The 15,534-nt window shown below is 45.9% G+C and overlaps 1 protein-coding gene across 1 annotated transcript; it reads left to right on the top strand.

The window, feature by feature from the left end:
- Positions 1-734: 734 nt before the first annotated feature.
- LOC104697745 (keratin, type I cytoskeletal 10-like) lies at positions 735-14,819 on the top strand. The gene is made up of 17 exons (XM_010412762.3): positions 735-1,291; positions 2,663-2,745; positions 3,075-3,231; positions 3,474-3,635; positions 3,768-3,893; positions 4,010-4,230; positions 4,965-4,993; positions 5,500-5,530; positions 5,927-6,027; positions 9,949-10,538; positions 11,032-11,114; positions 11,917-12,073; positions 12,364-12,525; positions 12,662-12,787; positions 12,925-13,145; positions 13,977-14,002; positions 14,502-14,819. The coding sequence occupies exons 1-17, from the start codon at positions 851-853 to the stop codon at positions 14,579-14,581; spliced, it is 2,796 nt and encodes a 931-aa protein (XP_010411064.2). The 5' UTR covers positions 735-850; the 3' UTR covers positions 14,582-14,819.
- The last annotated feature ends 715 nt before the right edge of the window (positions 14,820-15,534 follow it).

The following is a 15,534-nucleotide window of genomic DNA, read 5'->3' as shown; positions in this document are numbered from 1 at the left end:
TCCATCTTGGGTAACAGAGGACATTTTCATTACTCTCAAAGACAAGACTAAGTGATTCTGTTTCTTCTCTTTGCTTCTCTCCTTCAGTAGCAATCAAACGACTCAATGTGTAATCAGACACTTGTTTCTCTCACTCCCCAGGTACTTAGGGATGTTACTGCTGCTCTCTGCTACAGATGGCAGCCACGGCTGCTTCAGAAAGATTCTTGTATCTGTAGAAAACCAGACTCAGACACAGCACGTTCTCTATTAGCCCAAACGGAACTGAGAGCAAAGACAGAAAGAATGATAACTTCATTTCTGAAAGAAGACATTTTCTCAAGGGGAATAAGAGAAACAGAGGGGTGGGAACGTGTTTTGTGAAGGTCCACACACACTGTTCACCATTTGGGCTCCTTACAAGCTCTGTTATCAGGCTGAATCACTATTAAAACAAGTCTTTGTGTGACTCCGCTCTGGCCGCAGCGTTGGCCGTAGTGGGTGCGCTCCCAGCCCCTTTGTTCCCATGTAGGTAAACTCTAACCAGGCTTAGGAACGCTCCCCTCTGTAGGGAGACGCCTCCTCCAAATCCCACCTTCTGCTTCAAGCGGCAGCGGTCCGGGGGAGGGGATCGCGTCCCGCCTGTGGAGGCAGTGGGGAAGGAAACAGCCACTGACCAATAAGGGGAACCGCCGTGTTGGCAGAAGGCTTAGGGCTGATAAATTCCATGGGTCTCAGATAACACATTCTGGAGACAACTCCCATTGTCACCGGCATAAAAGCGGTGCGGTGGGAGAGCAGGGCACTCTCCTGCCTCGGGATCTCGAGCCGCTGAGGTGCAGCTTAGTTTGGGTCCTTGCTCTTCCTCCCCATGGCCAGTTACAGCTTCAGGCAAACCAGCTCCTCCGTGGCGGGGGGGCCCGGCGCCTCCTCCCTCCGGTTCGGTGGTAGCTTCAGGGCCCCCAGCATCCACGGGGGATCTGGTGGCAGAGGTGTGTCCGTGTCCTCTGCCAGGTTTGTCTCCTCTGGCCTGGGAAGCGGCCTGGGGGGGGGCTATGGTGGAGGCAGCTTCAGCAGCAGCTTTAGCTATGGGGGTGGCCTGGGAGGCGATGGCCTCCTCTCAGGAAACGAAAAGGCGACCATGCAAAGCCTGAACGATCGCCTGGCCTCCTACCTGGAGAAAGTGCGTGCGCTGGAAGAGGCAAACTCTGACCTTGAAACCAAAATCCGAGACTGGTACCAAAAACAAGGACCAAGCCCAACCCGGGACTACAGTCCTTATTTCAAGACAATTGAGGACCTTCGAGACAAGGTAGGTGTTAATATTTACCAAAAATCGTCTTAGATTTCCACTTACAAAGGAAGTATGAAAACCCAAAAAGTTCCTTAGGGAACCCCTAGAAAGCACTGCAGGTCATGAGAAGGAGAGAGAGATGTACATGCAAGGAATGGGTGGGGGGGAAAAAGTCAATATCAATATTGAATTATCTGCTTTTTTAAATGCTAGCCAAGAGAAGGTACAAACCAGTCAGTGGGGGATGCCTGAGTACTGAACTCTGATAATGTTTGCCTTTAACAAAGCATATGTTTATACACACGCATACACATATGACCAGTTAATGTATATATGACCATATATAAACTAATATATAATGAGAGCCAAGCAGTGACAGCAACCTGTGTGTCTCTGCAACCTCTCACCTGCCATAGAGATTGAAAACCCTCAGAGGCCCAGACACTGGGCCTGTTCACTGCTTTAACAATGAAAATAAAAATGAGTTAAGAATAATTTCTTTTTTTACATTTCCCATGCTTAACCTTGGAATCAAGTGAACTGAAACATTTGGCGTAGGAAAAAAAAGGAAACAGAAGACATGAAGTAATCAATCCCATATATAAATGCAGGATTTGCCCCAAGAGCCAATGGGTACCTGATAACAGATTGCTGAGGTGATACACACCCTGCATAACACGTAGCTGATTAACTATGTAAATAAATGAAAGAAAACTCGAGGTTTAGTTTTCCAAGTTCAGCCTGGAGTTCGTGACCGCTCCCACGCAGGTTGCTTCTCCTTGCTGCAACCCACCCACATTTGCTCCTGATTTAAAATCTGAGCTCTGCTGACAGCAGAACTGGCAGTGGGATTTTCTCCTTTTAATATTTTTTCCCTCCTTTCTTTCACTCCCTTTAGTTAGGGGAGGGAAAATGTTGTTCCAGCTGGTTTTGTGGATGACCTTTTGAGTTTTAGAAGTGGCAGGCATAGTGGCAGGCATGCTTTCCAAGTAAAACTGAACAGAGATTCCTTCTAAATAAAATTTCCTTTGGAAGCTTTCATGATGCATTAAAAGAATGAATAAACACAATCCTGGGTATTCTAGGAAATAAAAATGTGATCAAAGGTGGTATCTCAAAGTCCTCTTCCTCTCAGCCAGCACCTAGTTTTGTTTCTTTGTCTCACTGTGGAACTTCTACCTAAAGCCACTTCATACACCAGACACAAGGATATGCCCAAAACACAATCCTGGCAGAAGTATGTGATGTGTTTGCTGTAGATCACTGATCCTTCCCTACACTTCTGTTTGCTGTAGCTACAGACGAAATAGACTCTTCACTCTTACCTGCAGAGCAGGGAAGCTGATAACAGTTGTTTCAGCCTCAGTAATGAGCTCTCGTTGTTTGCAGATCCTTGATGCCACCATCGATAATGCCAGGATTGTGCTGCAGATTGACAATGCCAGGCTGGCTGCAGATGACTTCAAAACCAAGTGAGTAATTTCAGAGAGGGAAGAGATCTCATGAGTAGGCAAAAATCCTTGTTGAACCAAAGGGCAGTGAAACAGGAATGGAATGCCCGTAAAACCCCTGTATGAACCTTGGTTTCATCCTGTCCATGCAGTTCAACCCTTCATGTCTTTGCTAAGAGCACCATCTGCACCACTGAAAATTTTGCATAATGTGAAATATGTGGAGAAAGGTTTAATGCTTGATAACATTTGCTACACCATAAATCCTACAGACCCAGATACATTCATCCTGTGTTTCTTGTGAGCTGGTTAATCAGTGAACCTGAATGGGTTTGTTTTGCTTTTTTAAGGTTTGAAACTGAGCAAGGTCTTCGCATGAGCGTGGAGGCCGACATCAATGGCCTGCGCCGGGTCCTGGATGAGCTGACCCTGTCCAGAGCTGACCTGGAGCTGCAGATTGAAGGATTAAAGGAGGAACTGGCCTACCTAAAGAAAAACCATGAGGAGGTAAATCCCAAGAAATATGTTTTAAAATGGCACTGGAGAAACAGCCTGTGGAGATGTGGAGTCCCTCAGGATTGTCCTGGGCTCTGCAACAGTGAGGAAAAGATTTTTATGTAGACTGAGATCCCTCCTGCTGGTATCTCAGGGTGTCAGTCAGCCTTAGCCCTTGAAGAAAGAACAGAAGGTTCATAATGTTTTCAGTTTACAGTTGTACCCTCTTTTGTCTCCTCTGCCACTCCCCACAGGAGCTGAGTGCCCTGAGAGGGCAAGTAGCCGGTCAAATCAGTGTTGAACTGGACTCTGCTCCAGGCATTGACCTGTCCAAGATCCTGGCAGATATGAGGGACCAGTATGAACACATGGCTGAGAAGAACAGGAAGGATGCTGAGGCCTGGTTCCACAGCAAGGTAAAACCTGTCCATACCATACAAACACTAACCAAAAAATCCATGAAAGAAACAGCTATTAAAACACACAGAAAAATGCTGTGGCAGCCTTACGTCCCCCATATTTCTCACATAGTGTTTTCCCTGTCTCAGACCGAGGAGCTGAACCGTGAAGTCGCTGTTAACACCGAACAACTGCAGAGCAGCAAGTCCGAGGTCACTGATCTGAGACGCACCCTGCAAGGGCTGGAGATCGAGCTGCAGTCCCAGCTCAGCATGGTACATCAGAATTTGCACTGCCTGACCACCCCCCACTGGAAAGGGCCTGTGTTTCTCTCCCTACACAGAGCCCTGCAGTAGCAGCAACTTCTCCTGTCTGTGGTTTCCCCTGACAGAAAGCGGCGCTGGAAGGCACCTTGGCCGACACGGAAGCGCGTTACGGGGCGCAGCTGGCACAGATCCAGGGTCTGGTTGGCAGCATTGAGGCACAGCTGGCTGAGCTCCGAGCTGACATGGAGCGCCAGAACACCGAATATAAGATCCTCATGGATATCAAGACTCGGCTGGAGCAAGAGATTGCTACATACCGACAGCTCCTGGAAGGCCAGGAGTCCCAGTAAGAACCTTTTGCTCAGCCTCATAAGTCTGACCATGCCATGGTGCTCATTTGCCACAGCACCTTGGTAAACACAATTAAATACTCTTAGGGTTCTATAATTTTTAACAAACTGATTTTTCTGGACCATGGTGGAGCTAGAAATGTTATAGTTGCCATTGACATGAAGTGAGACCTCAAAGAGTTTCTAAACAGGAAGGGGAACTGATAAGCAGCACAGTAGATTAATTGCAACTAATAGTTGAAGCAATCAGCTGCATCACAGTCAGGAACAGTGCAGTTAATAATGTTTTACAGAATATAAAAATTAATAATGAATTCCCATAAACTCCCTGTTACCAGGTAGAGAACTTTTACTCGACAGGAATCAGTGTGGGAGGAAACACTGGGAAGAGAAGTGAAGGCAGTTACTGAGTGACTCCCACATGGGAGCACAGCTTGATCTCATCTCACACAGCCTCAAGGAGGAAAAAAATGAGGCAGGGGTTGAAAGGTTTTGATTTCCTCTATTCCTTCTTCTCCATAATGTCTTTTCCCAGTGCACTTGTTTAAAAATGTATTTCCTACAACAACGCCCTCTTCTTTGCTGAGAAGGAGCGCAGGGAGATAGGCACCTCTTCCCTGACTGCACACAGAATGTACCGGATTGATAGACAATTTGCTTTCATCCATCCTCATCTCGTGCAGCACTTGATGTATTAACTCTCCTTTCAACTGTTCTCTTTGTTCCACAGGATGTTTGGCTCCCTTTCGGGAACTGCCGGTAAGAATCCTTTCTCTTTCAAGAGAAGTTTTATTTTCTAAAATGAAATACACATAACTCTGGTAGTTGTTTCTGTTCTAGAAACTGGGGTCTGCATGATTTGTCACAGAAAAAAATAATAAGTAACAAATGATGTCTCTGGTTAGAATGGAACAAATTTCAGCCATTAAAAGATGTCAGACATCAGAAAAACATCTCACACTTTGCTACAGTAAAGGCTAAGTAAAGCACAAAACACTTAATCATTTCCCCAGATGAAAGGACATGGGAATTGAAGCTTGGCCAGCTCGGGGGAATTGCAGGAACATGCCAGTAAAACCTGCCTTGAGCTGTTAGAGGTCAACAGTGTCATAAAAGGGATGAGTCAAATTCCGGCGATGGAGAGAGAAAGTTCTGAGAGAAGGGAATGAGAGATGAGGCCCAAGCCAAGCTCAGTGCCCATCACAGAGCGGGCTGTGTGAGCTGGGCTTAAATAATTGCTGTTCTTTCTCTCCATGTTACTGCAGACAAAAGAGACAAGCTTGGAGATGGGAAACAGCACTGAAGGTCCTCCAAAGGTCATCTGCAAACAGAAAAAGCAGGCAGCACATGTGGATTGAGACAGAGAACTCACTCTGAACTGCTGGAAATGACTGTTAAAGCACAGAAGGTTCTTGGTCACACAAAGTTTAGGCAGATTCATTCACTTTAGTGATGATTAGGATGCAAATTGGGTCAGCTTTGCAATTATTTCTATGTTTTGCATGTACTGAATTGCTGCATCTACTCAAATAAAGATGACATTCTTGCAATCTTCACTTCCTTGGAGTTACTGTGATATTTCACTGAAGTTTGGCTTTACTCAGGCAGGAATTAGTCAGCCTGCCGCCCCAAGAATGCTCACAGTGTGGGGAGCTTGTGCTCCATCCTGATTCTGGCTCCTGTTGCTGGCAGGAGCTTGGAATACAGAGGCAGCAGCATCCCCAGCCCCTCGGTGGGGGACACAAGAGTGGCCTGGGTTTCTCACTATGGTGGTGTGCTCTCTGCAGAGCAGGGTCAGTGGGATGGGAAGTGGTTCTGGAGAGCAGCAGGAGCTGGGAGATGTTTCATAGGGTAAAATACAAAGCTGTTAAACTGGCTCATAGATAACTCCTACAGGAGCACAGGGGTGAGTAGCAGTTGGGAGAATTCTTCACTTCCATTCCCCGTTCACGCAGAGCTCACAAACCTTTAGCACCAATTTCAGCCCCCTTACCTCTCATGCCATTAAAAGGATATTATCCTAGCTGAAATTCCAAGTGGAATCACTTTCAGTTCCGACACCCAGAAATCAGTGATTTTATTTCCTACCATCCCTCTCCAAACCGACAGCCAAGGAAACTTCCCAGGGCTTGTGCTAAAAGCAAACCATGGCTCCAGCCCAACCAGCACCTTCCCAGCTCCTGCTGTTACCAGAGGCACAGTTTGCTCCACAGCCCAGGGAGAATGAAAATGGGGACATGCCCAGACAGAAAGTATCCCAACACTGCTCTCCCCCAAAGTGGATCAGTTTGCAGCCTGTGTTTCAGGGAGACATCATCAAATCCTTCAGCACTTCTCTCCTTGGCCCTGGGGAATGTCCATGATTCCTTGTTCACAACTAGATGTTCACAGCAGATTAATGGAGCGTTCACATGGCTCGGAGCACCCCAAGGCTCTGGACCTCCTCTCTCAAGGTGGGGCAATCCTCTTCAATCCAAAGGTACTGGTGCTTGGGTTTGGTTCAGCAGTGACTCAGGTGACAACGTGAGCTGTCACTACTGACACTGACAATCCCTGCTCAGCCTCTGGAATGGTGGCATTAAGCAGTGGCTTCACTGTGACAGGGGAAAACTGTGATAGCAGAGCAGAACAGTTATAAAAAGTAAGACACAGAGAAAGGGACAAGATGGGGAGAACAGGGGGAAAGATGGGCGGAATCAAAGAGAACAGTGGCCTGAGAGGCACACGGGGTGCAGGGCATCCTTCAGGAGCTCACCCATTTCTGAGGGGTTCACTTCTGGAAGAGCCAGAAGAAGAAGCTCTCGGGCATTCGGTACAGGCAGTTGCTGAGTGCAGACACATTAACACATGCTTTGTACCAAACTTACTCCCTACAACACCGAGACCTGGAAACCTCCCTAGATGAAAGAACAAACAACTCCAAACCCCATTCTCTGAGAGCAAGTTCATGTGACAAAACCAGTCAGGGTGGGAGGCCACTGGTGCAGATTTCTGGTTTTGTCCAGCTGCAGATGTGCAAGTCTGACAAGAAATTCTCATGCTCTAAGAATGCAAGCTGAATAAAAAACCTGAATTCTTGTTTTTATGCCTTAGTTTTAAATTTTTTTTATAATTTTATTTATAAATTTATTTATTTTCTCTTGTATCTGTAGGGCAAGGAAGGATTTCTGGTGAAATGTTTAATATAAACCACTCAGACACTATAATTTTAGAGTCTGGTTCAGAAAAAAAAAGTGTTTTCTAAAGGTATGTCATGTCTTCTCTGAGTGATGGTCTTATCACTCATAGAGTGATCACTGAGATGACAAATAAGCTGCTGCTTGACTGGAACTTGCTGTCCTGAGAGGAGGGGCTGGAGTGTGTCAGCTCCGTTAATCCCACAGCAGTGGTAACAAAAGAGTTTGTGCAGCACAGACATGTCAGGGAATGTCTTCCAGGAAAGCTCTGTGGGAGATGACAAACCAAGGAGTTGAGGTACCACAGGTACAATGCTGAGACTGTGCAAAGGATGAGTCTGTGTGTCAAGACATTGGAAAAGGAATCTCCAAGCAAAGGTAGTGAGACCAGAATAAAGGCATAAGCTTGAAAAAGGTTTTGTTTTTTTTTTACTTCAGCAGGTGATTGGCTTCTATTTCCTTGTACAGCCTGTAAGGAGAAAATGCTGTAGAAATAATTGTCTAAATTATTTTATGGGGCATGGTCTGTATTGACTGCTTGATTTATTTTGTTTCCCAATGGTAAATAGTCGACAGAAAGAAACAGCTTTTATCAGCTACCAGGTTTTTGTAAGCGTTCATCTGATACCGATCCAGCGTGATGCCTGGGGCATGTTAGAAAGCAGCAAGTGTGTTTCACCAGTGACCTTCCAAAGGAGTTATCAAGCCTGAGTGAAAGAAGACTGAACGAAAATTCCCCAAAGTTTCCTACTAAATTTTGTGGTGTTTTCTAGAAGTGCTTTTGCTAGTTTGCTGGTTTAGGTTTTTTTTAATGGAACATGATTTACTTATTGTGGGCTCTCTCTGTTGAACAGCCCCTGGCAGTGCACACACCTCAGGGCATTGACATTACAGGGGTCTTTAAGACAATTTTTTATCTTCAGGAGGGCTTGTCTGAACTTGTTTTCTGAGCCACCAGCCCTCGGAGACACAGGGATCTGGCAAGGTGCACAGACCATTAATCTGCCCAGCAGCAAAACAGAAGGGCTGTGGCAAAGGGCCAAGTTCAGTTTGAAACACGTTTCCAGAGTGGTGAACACCCAGCCTTGTGCTCTGCTCAGCCTGGAGTGAGTGGCCGTGCCCAGAGTCAGCCTGTAAGGGCACAGCACAGCTGGACTCTGTCATTTCTTCCCTCCCAAGTGCACATATCCAAGTGAAAAGGCTGCACATTCCCTGCGCCTGCATTAAGATCTCAACTGGAAATGTCAGAAATCCCCTTGGCTTATTCTAACGACTCCTGTGCGCCTTGGGTTATCTGAAATCCCCATCCTGAGTTCTAAGGTCAGTTTCGGTACTGTCAAAACTGTGCTAAAAACAATGCTCTCCTTATGATGCTTTTAGCAAACATATCAGTTTTCTTCTTTAAGCTTTATTTGAAGTCCCCGTGTTGTACAGAGAACAGGGTGCTCTGCAAACTCCCGGCAACTGCCACACTCCTCACACACCCCATCCCCAGCAGGGCACACGGGCAGCTCATGCTTCCTCACACACCTCCCACATCTGCCTTCTCATGGTTGTGCAGTGCAAGCAGGGCTGGAGGACTGAACTCCTGAATTTCACTGGCAATTTATTAGCTCTCTAATCTATTTCTGTTTCAGACTCCCACTTTAAATGAAGGATTAAGGTGACCCCTCTAAGTGTTTCTCAAGCCTTATTTTTAAATATTACTCCATTTCCTAGTGCACATTGGCATTAAACACATGTATTGCTATCAGAACAGTGTTATCTTAAACCCATTCTCTTTACATTTTCCAAAGTAACAGGATCTTAGTCCTCCCACATCTCCTCTTTTAACTGAGTTATTTCAGTCTTGTGTTACCCTTCTGGACTATTTCACAACCATTAATAAATGTACTGTGCCCACTCTCCCTTGCGCACCAATGGATGCTGATTGTTCCTCACACAACACCATGAATAGATGCTTTTTGTATTAAAAATTTAGACTCCAAAATCTAAATTTTTAGTTCCAAGAAAAAATCAAGAATAAGAACATTTCAAATTCAATTCCAAAATTTTACAGGGAAAAAATACGGATAGAAAAGAAGGAATAACGGTGAGAGGAAGAGATGAGTATATTTTTCAACAAAAGGAGAATTTTGCTTAAACCTCATTTTTAGAAAAAGTTGATTTTCTGAATGTAGCCATGGTGAGCATTGTAAATAGGCAGGTGGGTGGGGCTGAACTCACTTTGTTTTTCCATTCTTAAATGTCAGAGAAGTAAACTCCAAGTTTCAGAACTATAGCCTGAAGAAAAAACATCATCTGATTCATGCCTTTTGTTTAATTAAAAAAGAAACCCCAAGCCCAAGCCCCTGCGATGTGCTGCCAGCACTGCTTGTCAGGAATGTCATCATAGTTGGCCTCACCTCTAGGGAGGAGGAATTTTGGAGGGAGGGCTGCAGTGGGGTTTGTCTCCCAACACCCAATGATGAGGGTATAAAAGAGGCACCAAGGCAGTGAAGGCACAGGCTCTCTTCTCTTGTCAGGCTGCATAACTGACCTTTGCTCCTTCTTGTGCCACAGCCATGGCCACGTCCTTCATGAGCTCTTCCTCCACCTGCGGGGGTGGCTTTGGGGGTGCCGGGGGCAGCTGCTCTCGCCTGTCCTCTGTGCGCACCGGAGGCTCCTACCGGGCCCCGAGCATCCACGGCGGCTCCGGCGGCAGGGGCGTCTCCATCTCCTCGGCCAGGTACGTCTCCTCTGCAGGAGGAGGCTACGGCTTTGGGGGGGGCTATGGAGGAGGCTTTGGAGGGGGGGCAGCCTGCGGCTTTGGAGGGGGCTCTGGCTTTGGAGGGGGCTCTGGCTTTGGAGGTGGCGCAGGCTTTGGAGGTGGCGCAGGCTTCGGTGGAGGCTTTGACCTTGGTGGTGGCTTTGGTGGCGGCGATGGCCTTCTCTCTGGCAATGAGAAGATAACCATGCAGAACCTGAACGACCGGCTGGCTTCGTACCTGGACAAGGTACGAGCCCTGGAAGAGGCCAATTCAGATTTAGAAGTGAAAATCCGAGACTGGTACCAGAAACAAGCTCCCACCAGCCCCGCCCGCGACTACAGCAATTATTACAAGATAATTGAAGATCTCCGAGACAAGGTATGACATTTATCTGTAGAGGAGTTATAAGAAGGCAAGAGAATTATGGAACTGCATGTTCCATGTCTTTAAAATAAGATTGAATAATTACAAAAGAAATAGTGAATTCCTCATCCCAAATACATAGAGGTCCTGAGCATTCTAACAGAAAAGAGTAGCCTCTTCTCAATTTAAACACCAAATATCTTATCCTGACCATGTGATGTTTGTTGAAATTAAAATTATTGCAGTAAAAGTTAGCAAAATGTGTTTAGAGTTATCAATACATTTATTCAGTAATCAAATAGTAAAGAATGTGACAGGTATGCCTCAAAGGCTGGAAAGATAATTCTTCTGGCTACAGATAAGATCAGATGTTGTACAAACATATTTCCCTATTATGGTTCTAATCCATGTTGCACAGAGTATCACAGCTCTCTGGTTTCCTCATGGGATGTGGATCAGATATTTCACCGTTATTCACAGGAACCTTTCTCTGTTTCTTAATTGTCAGATCCTTGCTGCTACCATTGACAATTCCCGGGTCATTTTGGAGATTGACAATGCCAGGCTGGCTGCTGATGACTTCAGACTGAAGTAAGTTCACCTGGAGCATATTTGTCTTCACTCTGCTTGTCTTCACTCTCTCAAGACAGGTTTTTCTTTAGTAACTTTGGATGCAAAAAACCCTGGCAAGCAGAATCAATTAATGAAGGACCAATTCAGAATATAAACCTGGCAGAACATGGTATTCAGATCACTGAGCTGTTTGCATAATCAGTTATAGCCCATGTCTTCATTTTTTTGTGATACTCAAATATTTTTAGTAGCCTGAATCACAGGAGAAAGAAGGCAGGAATAGGTGGGATTTTCACTTAGAAGGAACAGAGTGGCAGGAAGAGATTGCTGTGGGGCTGCAGCAGTTCTCTGCTGGAGTCTGAAATTTAGAGTAAGATGTGGCTTTTCCAGCTCCCAGCTCAGCAATACCTCAGATGATAAAGGTCCCTGTGCAGCTGCTTTCCCTGCAGCAATGTACCTGCAGGTTTCTATTTTCCTTCTTGTGTCCCAGGCAGCCATGGCCCATCTGTGCTTTCCTACACACCAAATCTGAGAGGACACTGCAAAACGCCTGTCCTGTGTGACAGTGTTTCTGTTGATGGTGATCATCATTATTAGGTGAAATGTCATGTCCTCCTCAGCAACAAAATCACACGGCACTGTCTGTGCTTCCTTATGTCATAACTGGATAGTGGAAAAAAACACCTTTACTGCTTTTACACTTCTAAATGTGTACGTTTTCATCTACAGCCCACTGTTCCTCCTATATGTGATCATTTTATAGCTCTGCTGAATACAAACTCAGACATGTTCCAGTGCTTGTTTCTTTTTGGAACTGCAGGTATGAGAACGAGCTGTTCCTGCGCCAGAGTGTGGAGTCCGACATCAATGGCCTGCGCCGGGTCCTGGATGAGCTGACCCTGTCCAGAGCTGACTTGGAGATGCAGATTGAGACACTGAAAGAGGAGCTGGCTTATATGAAGAAGAACCACGAAGAGGTGAGAGTCCTGACAGTGCAGAGAGGAGACTGCTTCCCTTTGAAATGTATCTCTTGTAAACGAAACATACGTGTAAGTCACATGTAAATAGGTGTGTCATGTGTGAGTACACAGACAGTAGGGAAGCTGGTGCAATGAGGGAGAAAATGTGATAAATGTTTTATGTGTGTTCCATCTGTGATACTTGATAGCATAGGTACTGCATACCACAGCAGGGATCACTGGGGGCAGGAACAGTGCGAGAGGAGAGTGCCTGATCTTTCCGTGTCCTCTGCCTTCTGCCCCTGCAGGAAATGAAAGAGTACTCCAACCAGCTGAGTGGAACAGTCAACGTGGAAATGGATGCAGTTCCTGGCATCGACCTGACCAGAGTTCTTGCTGAGATGAGGGAACAGTATGAAGCTCTGGCTGAGAAGAACCGTAAGGATGCTGAGGCCTGGTTCTTCACTCAGGTACAGTCACACCAATGAACAGCACAGCAATGCACTGCTTCAGCATTACCGCCCCGGCAGGTCCCTACCTCCCTTTCTCAAAATAATTGGGTTTTTATCCATTTGTATGTGATTTTACACTTGTATTTCCTTTCAGACTGATGAACTGAACCGTGAAGTTGCCACCCACACCCAGCAGATACAGACCAGCAAGTCAGAGATCACGGAACTGCGCCGCACCATGCAGGGCCTGGAGATCGAGCTCCAGTCGCAGCTCAGCATGGTACGGAGCTACCCCGAGCACATCACAAGGCACTGCCTCACACTCTACCCTTCCTCCCTTGCTGTCTTGCCTCTCCTCGACTCCCCCTCTGTGGGACAAACTTCATTCTAACCTGTTCTGACATTATTCCTCTTTAGAAAGCTGGGCTGGAGGCCAACCTGCGGGACACGGAAGGCCGATACTGCGCACAGCTGGCTCAGATCCAGGCCCTCATCACCAGTGTGGAGGAGCAGCTGAGTGAGCTCCGCTGTGACATGGAGCGCCAGAACCAGGAGTACAAAATGCTCATGGACATCAAGAGTCGCCTGGAGCAGGAGATCGCCACGTACCGCCAGCTGCTGGAGGGCCAGGACTCACAGTATGTCACTCTGTCCAAGTCCCAATGAGCAGATAAGGGTAACAACACACTCTGTGGAGCGGCAGCTGGGGCTGCCAGGCTGACTCCAGAGTGCTGAGTCACACTCCCTGCACACACAGCCTTTGGAGCACTGGCAAAGCAGGGGCCTGGCAAACTCTCCGGCGCTGCCATAACTCAAGCTAAATCTGCACATCAATGGTGTGGAGGATTTGAAAACATAAATGCCAGCATTTTGACCAGGATCAATTACAAAAGGCACCAGGCCCCATATATATGTGTCACTTAATCCTCTGGTTGCATTGGAATTAGAGCCTTCAGCCTGAGACAACCTATAAAAACTTGCTCCCAGTATTTCTTTAGTTCCTGGTTTTCTCTATTTGTGCACAGAGGTGAAAATACCCATCCTCACACACCAGTACCCCCAGCTAGAAAAGAGCTTGGTACAGACTCCAGCTTACTTCAGTAAAATCTACATTTTTGTGCCCATTTCTCATATCTGATCTGTACATGGAATTACTTTTGATTTCTGAGGAGAAATCAGCTCCTTATATAGTTTCTAGAAGAGGCATTCTGAGGAGAGGAGCAGTATAAGGAGACACTTCAGGACAAAGAACTGGTCTGACCACTGTTCCCATTCCCCCTCAAGTATATAGAGGTGGATTTCAAAGCTGAAAGCACCTTAACACCACCTCTAGTAACAACACACCTCAGAACCAGCTGTTGAGAGCAGGTACATGAAACCCTGGCTGTCCACACAAATTCCTAAATGGTTCAATGGTTTCAGGGCACAGGGTCAGGAATGGTCATTAATCAAATATTTCTTTTCTACAGGTTGTCAGGACTGAACCCCAAGGATGGTAAGAAACATTTTTATTTAATGAGGGGCTGAAACAAACAGGCAAAATAGGATTAAATAAACCTTTTAGCCTTGGATTTCTTCTTACTACCACAGATTCCATTCTCCCCACAATGGCTATGTTCTGTATCATGTAGAAACAAAAACATAATACTTCATTTTATGTGCATTTTTGAAACCAATAGATATCCAAAACGATTGCATGAACTGCTCATGGGATTCTAAAATACCCAAATCTCCCCAAGATTCCTAAGTTCCTCTGCTGATTCACATAACATACAAGATACTTCCAAATCTATATGTGATGTGCACTCTTAAGTTTTTCTGGATGAGGACCAGGAGGGAAAGTGGATAAGATGTAAAGGCAGTTCTGCCTTTGATATGTGAAAGATCTTGTGAGGAAATGAGCAAACACAACCTCATTGTTCAGTTCCTCAGGCTCTTGGTGGGGCCTTTTCATTTTTTGTTCCCTATTTAATTTTTTATTCCCCCTACAACAGCATTTGGGAGCGGTGGAAGAGTTCGCTCTGGCATGGAAGAGGATGGAAAATCTGGTTCTACCCGTGACAGGAGATTCTAATACAGAAATACCAAATCCCCACATGGACCCAGTGCAGCCTCCACACTGGCTAATGCTGAGAGAAAGAGCCTTTCACTTCCCCAAATCACAAGAATGTATACAAGAATGTCTTTCCTTAGATTTGCTCTGCCTTTGTACGTGAGCATTGGCTCACTGGGTCGGAGATGCCAAACCTGTTTTCTGCTGGTGCTCTATTGTGTCCTAACAATAAAGTTTCTGTTCTGCTTCTGCAAATAAATCCAGTCTAATGGTGGTTTTTGGAGCCATTGTGGCACTGCCACACAGTCCATAGGCCCTCCCAGCATGGGCTGCTGGAACCCAACCAAGGGATACTCTGGGAATGCCAACAGCAATAACAACCATAACTATAAAAATAGTAATAAAGATGGTGATGAATGGACAGATAAAGTACCATTAGATTCTGCCAGCCACCTGAAGCTGGTATCAGTTAAAAACAGAGAAGATAACATAAAAAATCCTTAAGATCTTTGTTATCAATTCCAAGGGCACAATGGGGTTGCAATTCCTGCACAAATAAAATGCACCTCTGAAAAACTGGTATTTTTCCATGTGTATATTTGTGTTCCTGCACTGCCAGCAGCACCAAGGCAAATTCCCTCAGCTCCTAAGGAAGCAGCAGGCACAGTCCAGGTGAAACAAATTACTCAGAGTTTGCTGTGACTGTTTTGGTTTTCGTCCATCACGAAGAACATCCCCAGCCCATATCAGTGATGTGGCTGCTGGTGGCCACACCACCTTCTCCCAGCTACAGATCCCCACCATTGGAATTGACAAGATGCTGATAAACTTTTAAGAGCCTGGTGAATCCCAAAAGCACACCAAGCAGTTACCTAAATGCTGTACTTTGCTCAGATAATGTGTTTGGAAAAGGCATCCTTAGCCCCATCACTGGGCATTCAATCCACATTACAGTATCTGCAAAAATTTTATAA

Source organism: Corvus cornix, chromosome 27, assembly GCF_000738735.6.
Source record: "Corvus cornix cornix isolate S_Up_H32 chromosome 27, ASM73873v5, whole genome shotgun sequence".
Classification (NCBI taxonomy): domain Eukaryota; kingdom Metazoa; phylum Chordata; class Aves; order Passeriformes; family Corvidae; genus Corvus; species Corvus cornix.
Note: the sequence above shows the minus strand (reverse complement) of the source record. Positions and strands in the feature narration are given on the sequence as shown.